The following is a 19,001-nucleotide window of genomic DNA, read 5'->3' as shown; positions in this document are numbered from 1 at the left end:
GCGTGCGGGACCAGAAGGGTACGAGGCCTGACATACGGGCGTGTGGGCGTTATCAACTTCGCCCACATGCACGCGTGTGAGAGGGTTCAGAAGGGAAAAAAAGATGTGTGTGGGCATTAGTTGTTTTGCCCACACGTAGGTGTGTAGGCTGGTTGCTGTTCATGCCACACGAGACGTGTGGCACAACTACCTGATACACCACACGTGTGGCAGTTATCGGGACCTTTAAAATTTTACTCCATCCGTCGCATAATATAAGAGTTTATGTAAATTTCCAAGCCAGCATGCTCCATTTTTCCGCTTGAAAAAAATTCAGAGTAGGGCTTACAATTTTCAGCACTGGGGTTCTTTTTTGGACGCAAAATTAACATTCCATGGAAATTCACAAGCATACCAACGGCTCACGCGTTAATCGTGTGCGGGCGAGTTTTTCTGCCTCACTGACATTTTTTATTGGGTCCGTCTAGGACACATCTAGATGTGACATAACTATGTCACATCTAAGTTGATGTCCATTCTGTTTGTGGTCTATTTTTTTCTATTTTTTTTGTTTCTTGTTGCTGCATTATATATTTATGAAAGCTTAGATGTGACATGCTTAAAAAACATCTAGATGTGAATTAGACAAACTGTTTTTTATTTTTATTGAGTAATACTACAGTGTACTGTTTATCCCGAAAGCACGTGCTTGGCTTTCTCTTAGACCTGATCTCGAGTACTCCCTGGTCTCTAACGACACGCGTCGCCGTTGATCTCAAAACACGGTCGTCTCCTCCTCGCGCGCTCCTCTTCGGCGTGGAGGACGCGTGCGGATGCAACGCACTGGCGCGTCTACTGCGTCGGCCACGTACGCACGAGCCGTCCATGCATGGCGCCGGCGCTTCTTCCTCCCTCCCCCGCGCGGCCGGCGGCCCCATCTAGCTTTTCTTGGAAAGAGCATGGCGTTGTCTGTGTACGTGCTCTGCCGCGCGGTCGAGCGCGCAAGAGTCGTTTTGCTGAGCACCCGGCAGCTTCCACCCTAGGCGCGGGACCCAAGGACTCGTTACTCGCTGCCTCGCGGTTGACTGACTAATGTGGACTGGTCCGTCAATGGCCCCGCAAGCTTCTGTGACATGACTTGGCTTGCCTTCTCCACCTACCTACCGATCCCCTTTCCCCCGGCCCGCTGGGTATATAACCACCACCATCGTCGTCGTCACCAGCTCAGAGCTCACCACCAGCAGCAGCGCCACCACCAGCATCCGCAGCATCATCACCAGCACCACAGGCAGCATCTAGCTAGCTAGTACGGAGTAGTAGCGAGCACAGCGAGAACTAACCATCTTACAGAGAGAGAGTGGTCGATCGAGAGAGAGGGAGAGGGAGATGGAGGCGACGGCAGTGAGCCTGACCCGCACGGTCCTGGACGGGGTGCTGGGCAGCGCGGGCACGGCGATGGCCGACGAGGCGGCCCTGCTGCTCGGCGTCCGGAGGGAGGTGGGCTTCATCCGCAGCGAGCTGCAGATGATGCAGTCCTTCCTGCGGGTGCAGTCCTCCGCCACGCGCTGGGGCGCCGACGGCGGGGGCTGCAGAGACACGGTGCGCACGTGCGTCAAGCAGGTGCGCGACCTCGCGTGCGACCTGGAGGACTGCCTCCTAGACTTCACCCTGCACGCCTCCCGCTCGCGCTGGCTGCGCTGGGGCCCCGGCCTCGCCGCCCGCCACCGCGTCGCCGGCCGGATCCGGGGCCTCAAGGCCACCGTCGTGGAGCTCAACCAGCGCAACGAGCGGTACAACGTCTTCGCCGCCGCCAGCCACCACGGCGCCACGCCGGGGGAGGAGCAGCACGGGCACGCCGACGACGACTACCCGCGCGCCCAGCTCGCGCCCGGGAGCGAGCGGCAGGACATCGAGCGGGCCGGCGAGATGGACGACCTCGTCAGACTGGTCAACAAGATGGGCGACGCGTGGGTGGTGTCGGTGTGGGGCATGGGCGGGATGGGGAAGTCGTCGCTGGTGAGGATGCTGTACAACGACATGGCCCTCATCGACGGCTTCGACGGCCGCGCCTGGGTCACCGTGCCGCACCAGCTGGAGAGCGCCGACGAGGTGGAGCGCCGGCTCAGGAAGCAGCTCGGCGTGGCGCGCGACCGCTCCGTCCGGGCGTGGCTGGAGGAGAACCGGTGCCTCGTCGTGGTGGACGACGTGTCGTCGCACGAGGAGTGGGAGCTCATATCGCGGTGCCTCCCCGCGAACGGCCCGACGGGCAGCCGGGTCGTGGTGACCACGCGGCGAGACGACGTTGCCCGGCAGTGCGCGGGGGACGTGCGGGAGAACGTGTACGAGCTCAAGCCTCTCGAAGACGAGGAGGCCCGAAAACTCTTCTGTCAAAAGGTACGCTCGAAGCTCCCTACACTTTTTCACTTCTTTTGAGCTCAGTTACCTAAAAAAATGCCTTAGGTCTGTTTACGACACTCTAGATGTGACACAGGGCTTGTTTAAATCCATAGATTAGAGTTAGTCTGGCTAGGTTGGACTAACTCAAAAATATCCAAATATAAGGGTTAGTTTGGGTTAGATAACCCACTTAAAAGGTGCTTATTTGGGCTATTTCTTCTCGGGACCACTAAAAAAACATTTTTTTTCTCTTCCTCTCGCCGCAGCAGATCTCTCCCCACTTTCTCGAAGCTTCTCGCCCTCTCCCTCCCTCCCTCTCGCACCGTCTGTGAAGGCGTCTCGCCGTATCCGCGCTCTATCTAACTCTGCCATCCAAACACCTTTTTGGCTAGAGTTAGTTCAGGGTTAGAATCTAACTCTAACCTCTAACTGAGTTAGAGTATCCAAACAGGGCCATAGTTATGTCATATTTAACCTAATGTCCGTTATGTTTATGGTCTAGTATCTTTTTGTCCCAGTTTTTTTCCTTCTTGCAGTGTTTTCTGTGAGAGTTTAGATGTGACATTCTTAAAAAATATCTAGATATGAATTAGACAAACTGAAAAACGTTTGGCATCAGTCACTTCGTTTTCTGTCCGTCGGGTATAAATCCAACCCTCCACATCTTCCTCCTTCCAACTTTCTTCCTCCTCAGATTCGATCCACCTTCTGTTCAACGCCGGCCATACCACTTCCCTTTCCCTCCCATCCATCTGCCTTCACACCCTGTGGCCAGCGGGTGCTACCAATGAGGCCGCATTATTCTCCGGCGAGGTAACCGGCGCAACAAAAAGATTCAGGTATCTAAAAAAAAGCAAAACCATACTTTTTACATAATGAAGCTTGCGACACAACAACTTTAAAGTTCTAAAAAAATGCAAGCACTTTAGAAGAGACATTTTTAAAAATGTTTATGATTGTTTTTTTTGGGGGGAAATAGGCCATTGTGTCGTCGTCTCCAGCTTGGGACGCATCTAATCTGAGAGGAATCACATACTATATACCACTAGAACCTATCAAATCTTTGACTCACCTTCGTCGTTGACGCCGCGGCCAGCCATGTCATTGTCATCTTCTGCTCGTTGACGATTCACCCTCGCGGGTGAGCAGTCGCGCCCTCACCATCTCAGGCTTAGGGATTCACTGCTCCTTCCTCCTCGTCTCTCTACACGAGTGGAATCAACCGGCGCAAAATTTATTTTCAGTTGCCTAACCAATAGGCAAACTGTTATATCTTTTAGGGTCACTTGTTTGAGAATTCCTCTGTCAACTGTTAATTCAATGTTGATCCAATATTAAGTTCCAGATTCCACAATTCTATGAACTCAGAGGCTAAATACTTTAATTTTTACTAGATGAACATATTTGTAAAACCGAAAAACATGCTTAAATTATGAAGTTACTAAGAAGCAATCGACCAAGACAATATTACACTTATTAATATCTGTGACAGATGAAATAATTGCTATAGATTATCATTTTTAGATTTTGATGTTCTTAGACCGAGATGTTGGTAGATACAAAAAACTTGTAAGTTGGTTAAAAAATAGTTCCATTAAAGTGCACATCATGAAGGAAATTTAAAACTACTTGATTTCTATTATATGAAGAATCGACATTCAAAGTATAGATACCATGCGGTCAACTTGGTAAGCTATCAACACAAAATTGCAAACAAAATATAGATAACTTGGTAAATTAGAATTTATCAGTCGGTTTAAAAATAGATAGTAAAAAAGAAAAGTTAATACAACCTTTTTTAATACAACTTTGTTAGTCGTGATAACCTTCACACATTTCATGTGGATAAGGATTAGGCCTCACTGTGAGGCCCTCGCCCAATGCTCATATGTCAACGTTTTAACTGTCCATGTCATATTTTGTCTACGTGACATAGAATCTATACCAATATAAAAAGACCCAAATGGGCAGATCCAACTGATCTCGGCCATCGAACTAAGTCAATCCAACGATCTAGACTGCTCCAATGGCGAGCTTTAAACGTGTTTAACGTGCAATAATATCATACCAAATATAGCACTAATCACAGGATTAACACAAATAATAGCATACATAATATCCGTGTATAATTAATATATTACCTAAATATTAACGTGCGTTGCACGTGCGCATTTACTAGTTAGTAATAAGGAGAGAGGATAAAAAACCATCTCTCATCTTAAATACAATCTCTTTACATAGACTAAGACAATATCGCAATTATCTTATTACTCATAATTCAGTTGACTCATATAACATTAGTAAATGTACGACCTACTTTATTAGATACTCCACATTGGGAAGGTGGGCATCTAAGTGATATGGCATGTTTAGATACTATGATACATATAAATAAGAGATGTCCAGTGGGATCAGTCTTATAAATTCGGGAATTCGGCTATTTTTATTGGTTGGACATTACTTTAATTTTTCATTTATTTATTTATTTTATGATCCGGGTTTCTTATATTTTTGTGTGCTATTTCTTTGTGTCAAGGTTTACAAGGATGCTGGATATAAGTTAATGGATGATATGATGGAGCAAGCTAGTCGTATCTTAGAGCGATGCCGGGGCCTTCCACTTGCTATAGCCACCATAGGAGGTTTATTGGCTAACAGGCCCAAAACAAGCAGGGAATGGATGGATTTGCGAAAGCATCTTGGGTCAGAGCTAGAGTCAGACCGAGATATCAAAAGAGTTATCACCTCAAGCTATGACGGGCTGCCATATCATCTCAAGTGTTGCTTCTTGTACCTGAGTATCTTCCCTGAGAACCATGAGATTAGGCTTACGCGCTTATTGCGGCGGTGGATAGCAGAAGGCTATATAACAAAGCCACGTGACATGAGCGTCGAGGAACTTGGACGGAGGTACTACAATGAGCTCATCAGTAGAAGTATGATCCAGCCTTCAGAGAATGCCAGGGCCAGCATGGCGGTTGAACGTTGTCGTGTTCATGGCGTGGTGCTCCAAATAATATTGTCCCAGTCTATTGAGGAGAACCAACTCTTCATCATGGATAAGCATTGCAATGAGGCTCCACAAGGTAACATACGCCACTTGGTAGTGACGAGATGGAAGAAAAATGAGAAGATGGCAAGCCTAAACTTGTCTCAGGTACGCTCATTGACAATCTTTGGGAGGTGCCCTGTGTCCCTCATCTCCTCCAAATTGCACTTTTTGAGAGTTCTTGACTTGGAAGATACACTTGAGTTAGAGAATGACGATCTCAAGCACATCGGGGAGCTGCACCATTTAAGGTACCTTGGTCTGCGAAAGACAAACATTTCGAGACTTCCTTCCTCTCTAGAGAACCTTAGGTTCCTAGAGACATTAGATGTTCAAGACACAAAGGTGACACAGCTCCCAGTTGGTATCACCAAGCTGGAGAAGCTATGTCACCTTGTCGGTGGCGTCAACTTTGCCAAAGACTTGGCAGGGAAGACGAGGAAAAACAAGGAAGCAGGTAAATGTAATGGTGACCCCTTTGAAACAGTGGCAGACTTGGTAACCGGGTGCTATGGTTACAAGCAGGTTGAGCCTTCATGCTCATGTTGCACATGTGAGTTTAGTGTAACAGCCCCCGAGAGAATCGAGAAGCTAAGGAACCTACAAGTGCTAGGGGTGGTGCACATTGCGCGTGGAAGCAAGGTGGCAAAGAACTTGGGGGAGCTGACTAGCTTGCGCAGATTAGGAGTGGATGTCGATGCGACCGAGGAAGTAGGGAAGGACTTGTGCAGCTCAATATCAAGGCTTGTTCATCTGGAACGGCTTGAAGTGCGCTCTAGGTCGCTTGAATTTCTGAAGGAAGCAAAGAAAGCAGAGGAAATGCCACCAAAGCATCTCCTATCACTGCGCCTGTGTGGCCGTTTGGGCAACCTCCCTGGCTGGATGGATCGTCTCAAGGATCTGGCCAAGGTAAAGCTAATTCAGACACAGTTGAAGCAGGTTGACGTCGAGGTGATGGGGAAGCTGCGCAACCTTACTCTTCTTGCACTCTGGGAGGAGTCCTTCGCCGAGAAGATGTTATGTTTTGGGGAAGGTACATTTCCGAAGCTCAAACTGCTTTACATTGAAGGGATGGAGAACATCGAGAGCATACAAATCAAAGATGGTGCATTGGCCGTGCTCGAGAAACTTGAAGTGAAGAAATGCGTTAACTTGGACGACAGTAAGGAGGGCTTGTCCCTTGTGCTGGTCCTCCAAAACCTGAATGAACTAGTCTTGACAAGTTGCGGCGACAAACCGAAGCTGGAGAAGGAACTTCAAAAGCAGATTAGTGGATTTAAGAAGCGCCCCAAGTTTATTACTGGAAAGTCCATTGTATCTAGGAGTTAGCTTACGCGCTACCTCTGTTCTGATGTAGATGATGCACACAAGTTTATTTGTACTCTCCAGATATAGTAGAAATAGATTTCTCATGTAATTTCGTAAAGGAATGTAATGTGTTTTGATACTTTTTTTCCAATGAAGATCTGGCATGTATAGCATTTTTTTTGGTAATATCAGTATCACAAGTTTGAACGTATTCTTACGCAAATTAGCCGGCAGAGTTGCTTGGCGAAGGTCAAGTTCCAGAGCGGAATTTTTGCTTGGTGAACTTCATCTACGTTGTTTATCATTGACTGTCTGGTACTGGCATTGCCAGGTTATTCACAGATAAGAGCGCATCAATTCAAGCGTGTACTTCCATCGCAGGCAGCAAAACGATACTCATTGGGTAAATATTTATGCTAAGATATGGCGAATCGATCTCTGTTATGTGCTCCTCATCGACAAATGAGAAGCTGGTAAATTAAGCGGCGGCACCCAACACAAACTCACTCTACAACGGCCCCTGTCGATCTGGGCTTTATTCCGGTTACGGTGCTGGCCGCGTCCGCGGGCTCCTTCCCCTTCTCCCGCAGCTTGGCCACGGCTTCCTTCATGGCCTCCTTCCGCTTCCTGCTGGCCAACACCTTGGCCTGCACGCCGCTGAGGTTGGGGTCCTTCTTCTCCTTCTCCTCCGACGGCGGTGGCGGGGCCCGCCTCTTGGAGGCCGCCGGCGCCGCGTCCACGTGGCCCAGCAGCGCGCCGGCGCCGGCAGCGGCGATCGCCACGCCGCTCAGGAACGCCCTGCGACACCAAGTACACATCAGAAACAAAGGATGTGGCCGCTGTCTGAAACACAAAGACGCGTCACATGAATCGTAAGAGAAAAAACAGTTGGCTGAACCTCCTGGTGTCGCGGTTGGCTGGAACGCAGCCGCCGTTCTTCTTCGGAGCAGCATCTCTGCCCGGAGCTGCGCCGACGGCTGCGTGCTGCGCAGTGGCGGCGGCGGCGTGGAGGGGCGCCATGGAATGGAGCATTGCTCTGCCCTGAGTTGCTGCTGCTGTATGGTGTAGTGCAGCAATTGGCATAAGCATGTGCATGTCTCTCAAACTGCAGATGCAACCAAAGGGTGGGAGATAGACGTGGCCCCACGGAGGCGTCATGTCACGTTCCCATTGGTTGCGATCCCGTGACATGGATAAGGCCCCGAAAGCATATGCGATTGTTGTGCCGCAGTGCAAAGAGTTCACGTAAGTAGGGCCTTTTCTGCCTCTGCATCTGAGTGTTGAGAAAACAACACGTGGGTAAGGAAGGACGCAGACGGAATTTGCACCTCGAATTTGTGGATCGACGGAGGAATGTCCAATGCCTATTCTTTTAGAATGATGAATGTCTTTTTTTAATGGAGAACAGAATGTCCAATGACTAAGGTCCATTTCTTTTGACCGATTCTTTCAGAATCTTTAGAATTGATCCTTCGCCCAGCTTCTCTGAGAATCTAGAATCCATTTTTTTTACAATCCTAATTGTTTACATCCTAACTATCTAAGATTGTAAAAAAGAATATGAGTTCAAGATTCTGAAAAAAGCTGGATAAATGATCGATTCTTAAGATTCTAGGAGAATCGGCCAAAAAAAATGGGCCTAAATCAGTTCATGTATAGGCGACAAGGCCCGAAAACTCGCATGAGCATGCACCTGCCTAGCCGTGCTCAGACACTCTATTGCCTTGCGATCTGCAAAGTCGTTGGATTCCGCATAAGGTCACACCAAGTTTCAAATTTCAGAATTGTTGTGCAGGCGATAGAGTGCCGAATAAAAATCGCATGACACTCATGATCAACGGTTGTAGCCCACTGACCGACATGGATACATGGTTGCAGTTTTGTGTAGTGCGGAAATCGGCCGCAAAATATCATCCATTAGCAGTTGTATTTAAACTTTAGTTTCTAAAATCGTGATTTTGTCATTCGCTCGCACTAAGTTTTGCAGTTGATACTTATGGAGTTTTAAAAACTCTCTCAAAATGTATTTAAAATAGATCTTATCTGAAGGCCCTCGTCACGAATACCATGAATATGCAAACAAACTTAATTCAAACTTTTGGCGCACAAGATTGAAAATAAATCAAAAGCCAAAAGAAAAATAGGGACACTGCCCCCCCCCCTTACATGTGACATATCCCCTCCTTGACAGGACCCATATTCTTTTTTTTTGAAAGGCCTTAGAGCAACTCTTATAATGTCACTCATATTGATGATCATCATAATGCATATGAAGCGCGCTTCATATAGATATGAAGGCCGCCGAGACGACATAAAGACACATGGTCACTAATCTCCACCTTCATTTTTTTTCTCACTCAAATATTTGAATTCCCTTCAAAATAAGAGGTTTGGCACATTAGGCAATCATACACCTAGTTGTTGACAAGTTGCATGAACAAAAGCAATAATCGGTGACATGTCCAAAATAACACCACGTCGTTGTACCAAGTGGTCAGCTTGGTAAGCTATCAACAAAAATATTGCAACACCACGTCGTTGTGTGCACCGCCCCCTCCCGCGGCGTGTGCACCAGCACCTCCTCCGCCGGCGTGTGCTTTGTACTCTTCTTTGAGGTTCCTCGAACTTATGATGAAATCTCGCACCTACTCCTACAATTCTCGAGCCTCTGGGGTCATTGTCCTTGGATCCATTGTGATAAATTAATGTTGGTTGTGCAGGCGGATAATAAGAAGGCATATGCTAGCACTCTTAGAACATCTACAGCCGGGCGCCTCAAACCCGCCTCATACGTCTGGGCGGGCCGCCCGGTCACTGTCTGGTCATGATTGTTTGACCCAGACGGGCCCCTCAAACGGCCCTCAAACGGCCCTCAAACGCCCGGGCTGACCGGCACCCCCCATATCCATCCCAAATATGGGGCGGATATGGGACACCCGGGCACGCCTGTCACGTTGAACCCGGTCCATGCTGGCCCACCTGACCCTACATAAATCCCTTCCCATCTGCTCGCAGGATCAAACCCTAGCCACTTCACTCATCTCCCCTCCACTCCCCCCCTCCCCCCCGCCACTCAAGCTTGTCTCCGGATTCTTCCGGCCGTCTTCGGTAGGGCAGGCAGTGGATTCGAGTCCTTCACCTCCAGATCCATCGACACCGAGCTCATCCCATGCGGCCCTGAGGAGGAGATGGCCGTCCGGCTTGCGCTACGACGCGCCCGAGAGGAGGCCTGTGCACGGCTGCGCTCGGACTCCATCCGTCAGGAACCCATTGCGTCCGCCCAAATGGCGCATGGATCCGGCACTAGGCTAGCCGTAGCTGCCTCGCCGGAGGCCGTGCGGTCTGTTTGGCGTCCGAACGCACTGGCGGACGTGCAACTCCTCCGTTGGCACGCCGATATTCGGGACGCCCATCTTCCCACGAGGCCATGGCACGGCGTGCCCGCCGTGCAAGGCACCGGGCGCGGGAGGCGGCGGCAACCCTCGCGGCGGCGGACGTCAGCGAGGCGGAGTCGCATTCTCCAGCGCCCTGTATGGGGCATCAGTTCGGGCGACACAACCGCGTCGTGGTGGACGTCGACGGCTCGTCCCCGGATGGATCCGTCATCGATCTGACGTCCACCGGCACCGTTCGGGTTCCGGGCTTCTACAAGGAAGAGTGGGGCATGGGAGACGGCGACGCCTTGAGTCCCATGAGCCGGCTTGTGTCCCATGCCCTACTCTACCTTGCCGACGACCGGACCAACACTCTGAGGAGCGCAGCCGGCCGCCGGACATAGCCAGGGCGGAGCCGGGCAAGCGGGGAGCGGAACCGGACGAGCTCCGCTTAGATTAGGTTGACGTTGCATGTAATAATATGGATTTGAGGTTTCTTATTTAAGGTATCCGAATGTGGAATGCATTTTTTGAGGCGTGACCGTTCACTGTCCGCGGACGCACCGGCCCGCGTCTGCGGGCGTTTGAGAGGTCGAATTTACCAAGTCCGACTGTATATGCTCTTATTGGTGTTCTAAACCTATTTGGTCCTCCATCTAGTCAGTGAATATTAGCAAAACTTGCGAGGAAACAAAAATTGATCGTTATTTGGATGACTGACCACGCCAGACAAACAAACTTGCACTGATAGAAGAGATGTTTGATTGTCTTGTCATGAGAAAATAAACTATACATCTTACTTCCTTATGAGTTAGCGAGCGATGTTGTCTTTGATAAGTACAACTCCTCTTAAAAAATAACACATAAACAATGACGGAGGCAGAAATTTTAATTTGGATGTACATAATTTAAAGTTTAGTGTTCTAACTAATTAATTATAGCATTAATGTAGATTTATGAGCTCTTCTTCACCAAATAATGGGTGTACAAATGTACACCCATGTCATGGCTCCACCCTACACGTGAAGATCTTAGCTTTTAATGATATCTTCGACCTGTAAATTTGTTTACTGTTGTCCTCTGAAATCTATAAGTTCATAATAATATGATATATAGAGCCAACGGTGAAGGATCCAAATATAGTGAGATGGAGGGAGGCGAACGCCCGCAGCGCCATCGTCAACCAGCACCGGCTCAGCGAGGACCGATATATCGATCGGGTACCACAGCGTGTTAGTACACTGACCAGAGACCACATGCTGACCAACATCCTCCGCCCAAAGGTTCCGCCTTGGCTCGTCGATGAGGAGTAGCCGGCGGCGCGGGATCCGGCGAGGCCGGTCAGTACGCAACCAAACTCGGAAATCCGCCATGTCCAGGCGCCGAGCAGTGCTATCATCCACCCCCACGACATACCCAAGGCCGCACAAGATCACAGTCGCCGTCCTTTGGTTCCACGCGTGCGCCGGAACTCCGCGCAGGGCGATCGGCACCAGAAAAGGCAACGCTGCCGCCGTGGCCTGCGCCTGCCTGTTCCACGGCCGCAAGTTAAGCTTGAACCACGAAGAACTAGCGTGGCCAGCACGAACCATCCTATCCCGGGTCGCCCCTTCCCTGCAGAGCACAAGGAAGTCGTCGGGCAAGAAAGCCCGGATGTACATGTCCGCCGGACCCAGGTCAAACTCAGCGTGCAGGGCCTCCGCCGCCGACGCCAGATCCACCGCAGGCCGGTGGTCAGTCACCGTGACCAGGACCGCGCGGGCGAGCTCAGCCTTCATCTGCTGGGTGTCGTCGGCCGCCTCAAGGAAGTAGGCCTCCACCAGATCGTCGCGCTCATCCACCGCCATCGGAATGCCAAGGGCCCGCTGGTCGAAAGGCACCGAGAACTCCGGCCCTCCAGCCCCAGGAGCGGCCGGCCGCGAAGCACCACCCAGGCCCGACACCGTACCCCGAGAAGGCTCACGCACCACATCAGACCAGAGCCGAACATCGCCCGGAGGAGGGGGGCCAGGTGGCGGTGGCAGAGACAGCGAGGCATCCGAGCGCCGCGGCGACGAGGGATCCGCCTCCCCCACGCGACGCCGCAGGGCAGGCGACAGCGCAGGCTGGTCGACCGGGGAGGGGCTACGCGGCCTGGTGCATCCACGCGAGATGTGGCCGACACCACGACAACGCACGCAGAAGGGTGGGTTGGGGCAATCCACCAAGATGTGACCATCGTTCCCACAGTTGTAGCAGCACCCATGGAGCTCCGCCGGAAGCCGTGAGGAAGGATGAGGACGAGGGGCCGGAAACACACGGGCCCGGCCGGCCGGAAGGTGACGCCTTTGCCGCCAGGCCCGCCTAGGAGGCGCGCGCGGGCGTCGACTCACCTTGGTATGCCATGGCTCCTCCACGGGCCGCGACGCAGGGGCGCGGGACAGGCCAGCCGCCCCGCCCTAGACGATGGGGCCAAAGGTCGTGCCCAGGACGGGCGGCACCACGATGGAGCGGAGGAGGGGGCGCGGCCTCGCCGAGGAGGACGGGGGAGGATCCTAACGGGGGGCGGCGGGGGAGGGGAAGGGGAACGCGCTGGCGGAGCAGCAGGGGATGGGGAAGAGAACCCAGATCCGGACGAGAGCGAGCCCGAGAGGGAGACTCGAGAAGCCATGGCTGGAGGAGGAGGAGGAGGGGGCGCCGCTGCCGGAGCGGGGACGGTGCTATGGTGGTGAAGGAAATATGCCCTAGAGGCAATAATAAAGTTATTATTTATTTCCTTATATCATGATAAATGTTTATTATTCATGTTAGAATTGTATTAACCGGAAACATAATACATATGTGAATACATAGACAAATAGAGTGTCACTAGTATGCCTCTACTTGACTAGCTCGTTAATCAAAGATGGTTATGTTTCCTAACCATGGACAAAGAGTTGTTATTTGATTAACGGGATCACATCATTAGTTGAATGATCTGATTGACATGACCCATTCCATTAGCTTAGCACCCGATCGTTTAGTATGTTGCTATTGCTTTCTTCATGACTTATACATGTTCCTATGACTATGAGATTATGCAACTCCCATTTACTGGAGGAACACTTTGTGTGCTATCAAACGTCACAACGTAACTGGGTGATTATAAAGGAGCTCTACAGGTGTCTCTAAAGGTACATGTTGGGTTGGCGTATTTCGAGATTAGGATTTGTCACTCCGAATATCGGAGAGGTATCTCTAGGCCCTCTCGGTAATGCACATCACTTAAGCCTTGCAAGCATTGCAACTAATGAGTTAGTTGCGGGATGATGTATTACGGAACGAGTAAAGAGACTTGCCGGTAACGAGATTGAACTAGGTATTGGATACCGACGATCGAATCTGAGGCAAGTAACATACCGATGACAAAGGGAACAACGTATGTTGTTATGCGGTCTGACCGATAAAGATCTTCGTAGAATATGTAGGAGCCAATATGGGCATCCAGGTCCCGCTATTGGTTATTGACCGGAGACGTGTCTCGGTCATGTCTACATTGTTCTCGAACCGTAGGATCCGCACGCTTAAGGTTTCGATGGCAGTTATATTATGAGTTTATGAGTTTTGATGTACCGAAGGAGTTCGGAGTCCCGGATGAGATCGGGGACATGACGAGGAGTCTCGAAATGGTCGAGACGTAAAGATCGATATATTGGACGACTATATTCGGATATCGGAAAGGTTCCGAGTGATTCGGGTATTTTTCGGAGTACCGGGGAGTTACGGGAATACGGGGGGGGGGGGGGAGTATTGGGCCTTATTGGGCCATACGGGAAAGAGAGAGGGGCTGCCTAGGGAAGGCCCCCCCCCCAAGGCCTAGTCCGAATTGGACTAGGGGGAGGGGCTGCGCCCCCTCCTTCCTTCCCTTCTCCCTTCCCCTTCCTTGTCTCCTACTCCTACTACATGGAAGGACTCCTAGTTGGACTAGGAAAGGGGGAATCCTACTCCCGGTGGGAGTAGGACTCCCCTAGGGCGCGCCATAGAGAGGGCCGACCCTCCCCTCCTCCACTCTTTTATATACGGGGGCAGGGGGCACCCCATAGACACACAAGTTGATCTTCGTGATCGTTCCTTAGCCGTGTGCGGTGCCCCCCTCCACCATATTTCACCTCGGTCATATTGTAGCAGTGCTTAGGCGAAGCCCTGCGACGGTTGAACATCAAGATCGTCACCACGCCATCGTGCTGACGGAACTCCTCCCTGAAGCTTTGCTGGATCGGAGCCCGGGGAGCATCATCGAGTTGAACGTGTGCCAAGAACTCGGAGGTACCGGAGTAACGGTGCTTGGATCGGTTGGACCGGGAAGACGTACGACTACTTCCTCTACGTTGCATCAACGCTTCCGCTTCGGTCTACGAGGGTACGTAGACAACACTCTCTCATCTCGTTGCTATGCATCACCATGATCTTGCATGTGCGTAGGAATTTTTTTGAAATCAGTACGTTCCCCAACAGTGGCATCCGAGCCTAGGTTTTTATGGTTTGATGTTATATGCACGAGTAGAACAGAAGTGAGTTGTGGGCGATATAAGTCATACTGCTTACCAGCATGTCATACTTTGGTTCGGCGATATTGTTGGATGAAGCGGCCCGGACCGACATTACGCGTACGCTTACGCGAGACTGGTTCTACCGCCGTGCTTTGCACACAGGTGGCTGGCGGGTGTCAGTTTCTCCAACTTTAGTTGAACCGAGTGTGGCTACGCCCGGTCCTTGCGAAGGTTAAAACAACACCAACTTGACAAACTATCATTGTGGTTTTGATGCGTAGGTAAGATTGGTTCTTGCTTAAGCCCGTAGCAGCCACGTAAAACTTGCAACAACAAAGTAGAGGACGTCTAACTTGTTTTTGCAGGGCATGTTCTGATGTGATATGGTCAAAACGTGATGAGATATAAGTTGTTGTATGAGATGATCATGTTTTGTTGAAGTTATCGGCAACTGGCAAAAGCCTTATGGTTGTCTCTTTATTGCATAAGATGCAAGCGCCAAATAATTGCTTTACTTTATCGCTATGCGATAACAATAGTTGCAAGAGCAATAGTTGGCGAGACGACCATGGGACGACATATTGATATAGATCAAGATGATGAAGATCATGGTGTCATGCCGGTGACAATGGAAATCATGATGATGCTTTGGAGATGGAGATCAAAGGCACAAGATGATGATGGCCATATCATGTCACATATTTTGATTGCATGTGATGTTTATCTTTTATGCATCTTATCTCGCTTTGATTGACGGTAGCATTATAAGATGATTCCTCACTAAATTTCAAGATAAAAGTGTTCTCCCTGAGTATGCATCGTTGCCAAAGTTCGTCGTGCCCAGACACCACATGATGATCGGGTGTGATAAGCTCTACGTCCATCTACAACGGGTGCAAGCCAGTTTGGCACACGCAGAATACTCAAGTTAAACTTAACGAGCCTAGCATATGCAGATATGGCCTCGGAACACTGAGACCGAAAGGTCGAGTGTGAATCATATAGTAGATATGATCAACATAGTGATGTTCACCATTGAAAGCTACTCCATTTCACGTGATGATCGGTTATGGTTTAGTTGATTTGGATCATGTGATCACTTAGAGGATTAGAGGGATGTCTATCTAAGTGGGAGTTCTTAAGTAATATGATTAATTGAACTTTAATTTATCATAAACTTAGTCCTGGTAGTATTAGCATATCTATGTTGTAGATCAATAGCTCGCGTTGTTGCTTTCATATGTTTATTTTGATATGTTCCTAGAGAAAAATTGTGTTGAAAGATGTTAGTAGCAATGATGCGGATTGGATCCGTGATCTGAGGTTTATCCTCATTGCTGCACAGAAGAATTATGTCCTTGATGCACCGCTAGGTGACAGACCTATTGCAGGAGCAGATGCAGACGTTATGAACGTTTGGCTAGCTCAATATGATGACTACTTGATAGTTTAGTGCACCATGCTTAACGTCTTAGAATCGGGACTTCAAAGACGTTTTGAACATCATGGACCATATGAGATGTTCCAGGAGTTGAAGTTAATATTTCAAGCAAATACCCGAGTTGAGAAATATGAAGTCTCCAACAAGTTCTATAGCTAAAAGATGGAGGAGAATAGCTCAAGCAGTGAGCATGTGCTCAGATTGTCTGGGTACTACAATCACTTGAATCAAGTGGGAGTTAATCTTCTAGATAAAATAGTGATTGACAGAATTCTCTAGTCACCATCACCAAGTTAGTAGAACTTTGTGATGAACTATAATATACAAGGGATAACGGAAACAATTCCCAAGCTCTTCGTGATGCTGTAATCGATGAAGGTAGAAATCAAGAAAAACATCAAGTGGTGATGGTTAACAAGACCACTAGTTTCAAAAAAAGGGCAAAGGGAAGAAGGGGAACTTCAAGAAGAATAGCAAGCAAGTTTCTGCTCAAGTGAAGAAGCCCAAGTCTGGTCCTAAGCCTGAGACTAAGTGCTTCTACTGCAAAGGGACTGGTCACTGGAAGCAGAAGTAACGGTGCTTGGATCGGTTGGACCGGGAAGACGTACGACTACTTCCTCTATGTTGCATCAACGCTTCCGCTTCGGTCTACGAGGGTACGTAGACAACACTCTCCCATCTCGTTGCTATGCAGCACCATGATCTTGCGTCTGCGTAGGATTTTTTTTTGAAATTACTACGTTCCCCAACAGGTGGCGGCCTGCGCGAAGTGCTAGGCAGGGGAGCGGAGCGCTAGGCAGACTTTTCAGAAAGCAAAATTAGGATGTGCTATACTTGGTACTTGGTGTCCGATTTTGGCACGACAGTCAATCCAGTGGGTGTTATACTTTGGCCGCCACCGCCATCGCCATCGCCCTCTTTCGGCAGTGATGATGCGTCGCCCGGTGGAGACGCGGGCAGACCCGCGAGGGGCGTTGGCGGCGTCGGTAATGCTTCGGCTAGCTCTGTTGGGTCGTCGACAGCGGCGCCGCCACCGGCCGAGCGGCAGGTTCGTGTCGCCCTGGGTTCGGTCGCCAAGCCGGTCAGCACCAGCCGCGTGGCTGCCGTCACAGGGATCCGCTTGGGTCAGGATGTGGGGACGGAGGATTCGGCTTTTCGGCAGCCAATCGTCGAGCAGTCCTGGTCGCCCGTTGGCCATGCAGAGGAGGTAGGGCCCGCTGCGATCATGATTCGAACTGATCACACAGAGATACAGCCCGTCTCCCCCGCCTCGGTGCAGCTGATGAGGTGGGCGCATGCCGACAATTCTGATGGTGGGCATGCGAGGGTCCGGCCTAGGGAACTGGAGAATGCTGGGAGTGGTCAAGGCCTAAACTCCGTTCTGATTGGCTCCTGCCAAATCTCCTTGATTGGACCAAGCGGTGTGGACAGGGACAGCGACAGCCTTGCAACGGCATCCTGGGAAGAGCTGAAATCTTTGCCCCACGAACCAGGGGACAGCGCATGCAGGATTGGATGGTATAGACAGGTGGAGGCCTTGCAGACCTTCCAGGTTGCCTATCGGTGAGCAGTTGCACCCATGCAACATGCAACGTACGCAACGTACGTAGTGCGCAGCTGGAACCTGATGTTGCACCCACGCCAACCCTTGATTCTGGGGTGGAACTGGTGCCGGACTCAGCGACCTGCGGTGATATGGACGCACTGCAGCATGGTGACATAGAGAGGATGCGGGCTGACATGTGTGTTTCCCTTTCTCCGCTGTTGCCATTACCATCAAGTCAGCCTGTCGCGGTGCAAGAACGCAACCAGAGAAAGAAGAGGATAGTGGAGGGGACACCAAGGAGGAGTGCGAGACTAGCCAAACACGGTGCATCAAAGCAACAACAAGTTCTCATCCGCAAATTGTGTTTGGCGCATGAAGGTGAAGTGATTTCGGAGGATGCCCTAAAGATGTATGTGGAGTTGTTCTCTCGGCCGCTTTCGGATGCCCACATTGTCGCAATCCTGGCGCTATTTGGTTGGGAGTCGCCGGCGGTGCCCCTAGAGGAGGCAGCAGTGTGCTGAGGAACGCGTGGGTGGTTTGGTAGGCCTTTGTCATGAATACTCAACAGTTGAGAATGTTAGTGTGGAACGTTCGCGGGCTAAACACTTCGGCCCAGCGAAACACTGTCTTCCAGGTGGTCACGGCGGCCAGCCCGGCCATCGTGTGTCTTCAAGAGACAAAACTTCATGACGTATCCGTGAATGTTGTAAGACAATGCCTCGGGGCGAAATTTGAAAACTTTTTCTACCTTCCTGCGTTAGGTACGCGTGGTGGGATCTTGGTGGCATGGGATGCCACTTCGGTTCAACTCTCTAACCCGCACCGTACCAACCATACCTTAACGGCTCCGACTAAGTGTCCTGATGATGAGCAACCATGGTGGCTCACTTGTGTCTATGGCCCGCACGAGGAGTCCGACAAGGTGGAATTCCTCCAAGATTTGGTGGATATTAGAGACTTGCACGCGGGGCCTTGGCTTGTGGCCGGGGACTTCAATCTCATTGCTAGCGAGGAGGACAAGAACAATGCCTTGATCAATCGCCGGATGTTGGGAAGGTTTCGCTCCAAGCTCAACTCCCTCGAGCTAAAGGAGATCTACCTGAATGGAAGAAGATACACGTGGTCGAACGAAAGGAGAATTGCCACTTTGGAGAAAATCGACCACGTTTTCGTGTCGAATGAATGGGATATGGCGTACCCAACCTGTTTTCTTTCAGCCCTGGGTACAGCTATTTCCGACCACTGCCCGTTGGTGCTAGACATGAATACTTGCATCAGTTCGAAAAGCCGGTTCAAATTTGAATCGTTCTGGACCAGAGCGGAAGGGTTCATGGATGTAGTTAAACTTGCCTGGACCTCAACTCCGGTGGCTTCTAACGACTATCTCACGCTTCAAAAC

General features: G+C 50.3%; 2 protein-coding genes across 2 annotated transcripts; one reads left to right on the top strand and one right to left on the bottom strand.

Annotated features, from left to right (window-relative positions):
• The first annotated feature begins 1,222 nt into the window (after nt 1-1,222).
• Nucleotides 1,223-6,919, top strand: LOC123104429 (disease resistance protein Pik-2). Its single transcript, XM_044526271.1, has 2 exons — nt 1,223-2,373; nt 4,913-6,919. The coding sequence occupies exons 1-2, from the start codon at nt 1,366-1,368 to the stop codon at nt 6,752-6,754; spliced, it is 2,850 nt and encodes a 949-aa protein (XP_044382206.1). The 5' UTR covers nt 1,223-1,365; the 3' UTR covers nt 6,755-6,919.
• Nucleotides 6,920-7,113: 194 nt separating this feature from the next.
• LOC123107435 (uncharacterized) lies at nt 7,114-7,906 on the bottom strand. The gene is made up of 2 exons (XM_044529423.1): nt 7,632-7,906; nt 7,114-7,531 (listed from the first exon to the last, which is right to left on the bottom strand). Exons 1-2 carry the CDS (start codon nt 7,889-7,891, stop codon nt 7,237-7,239), a joined length of 555 nt encoding a protein of 184 aa, XP_044385358.1. The 5' UTR covers nt 7,892-7,906; the 3' UTR covers nt 7,114-7,236.
• Between the last annotated feature and the right edge of the window lie 11,095 nt (nt 7,907-19,001).

The sequence above is a fragment of the Triticum aestivum genome, chromosome 5A (assembly GCF_018294505.1).
Source record: "Triticum aestivum cultivar Chinese Spring chromosome 5A, IWGSC CS RefSeq v2.1, whole genome shotgun sequence".
NCBI classification, from domain to species: Eukaryota; Viridiplantae; Streptophyta; class Magnoliopsida; order Poales; family Poaceae; genus Triticum; species Triticum aestivum.
Note: the sequence above shows the minus strand (reverse complement) of the source record. Positions and strands in the feature narration are given on the sequence as shown.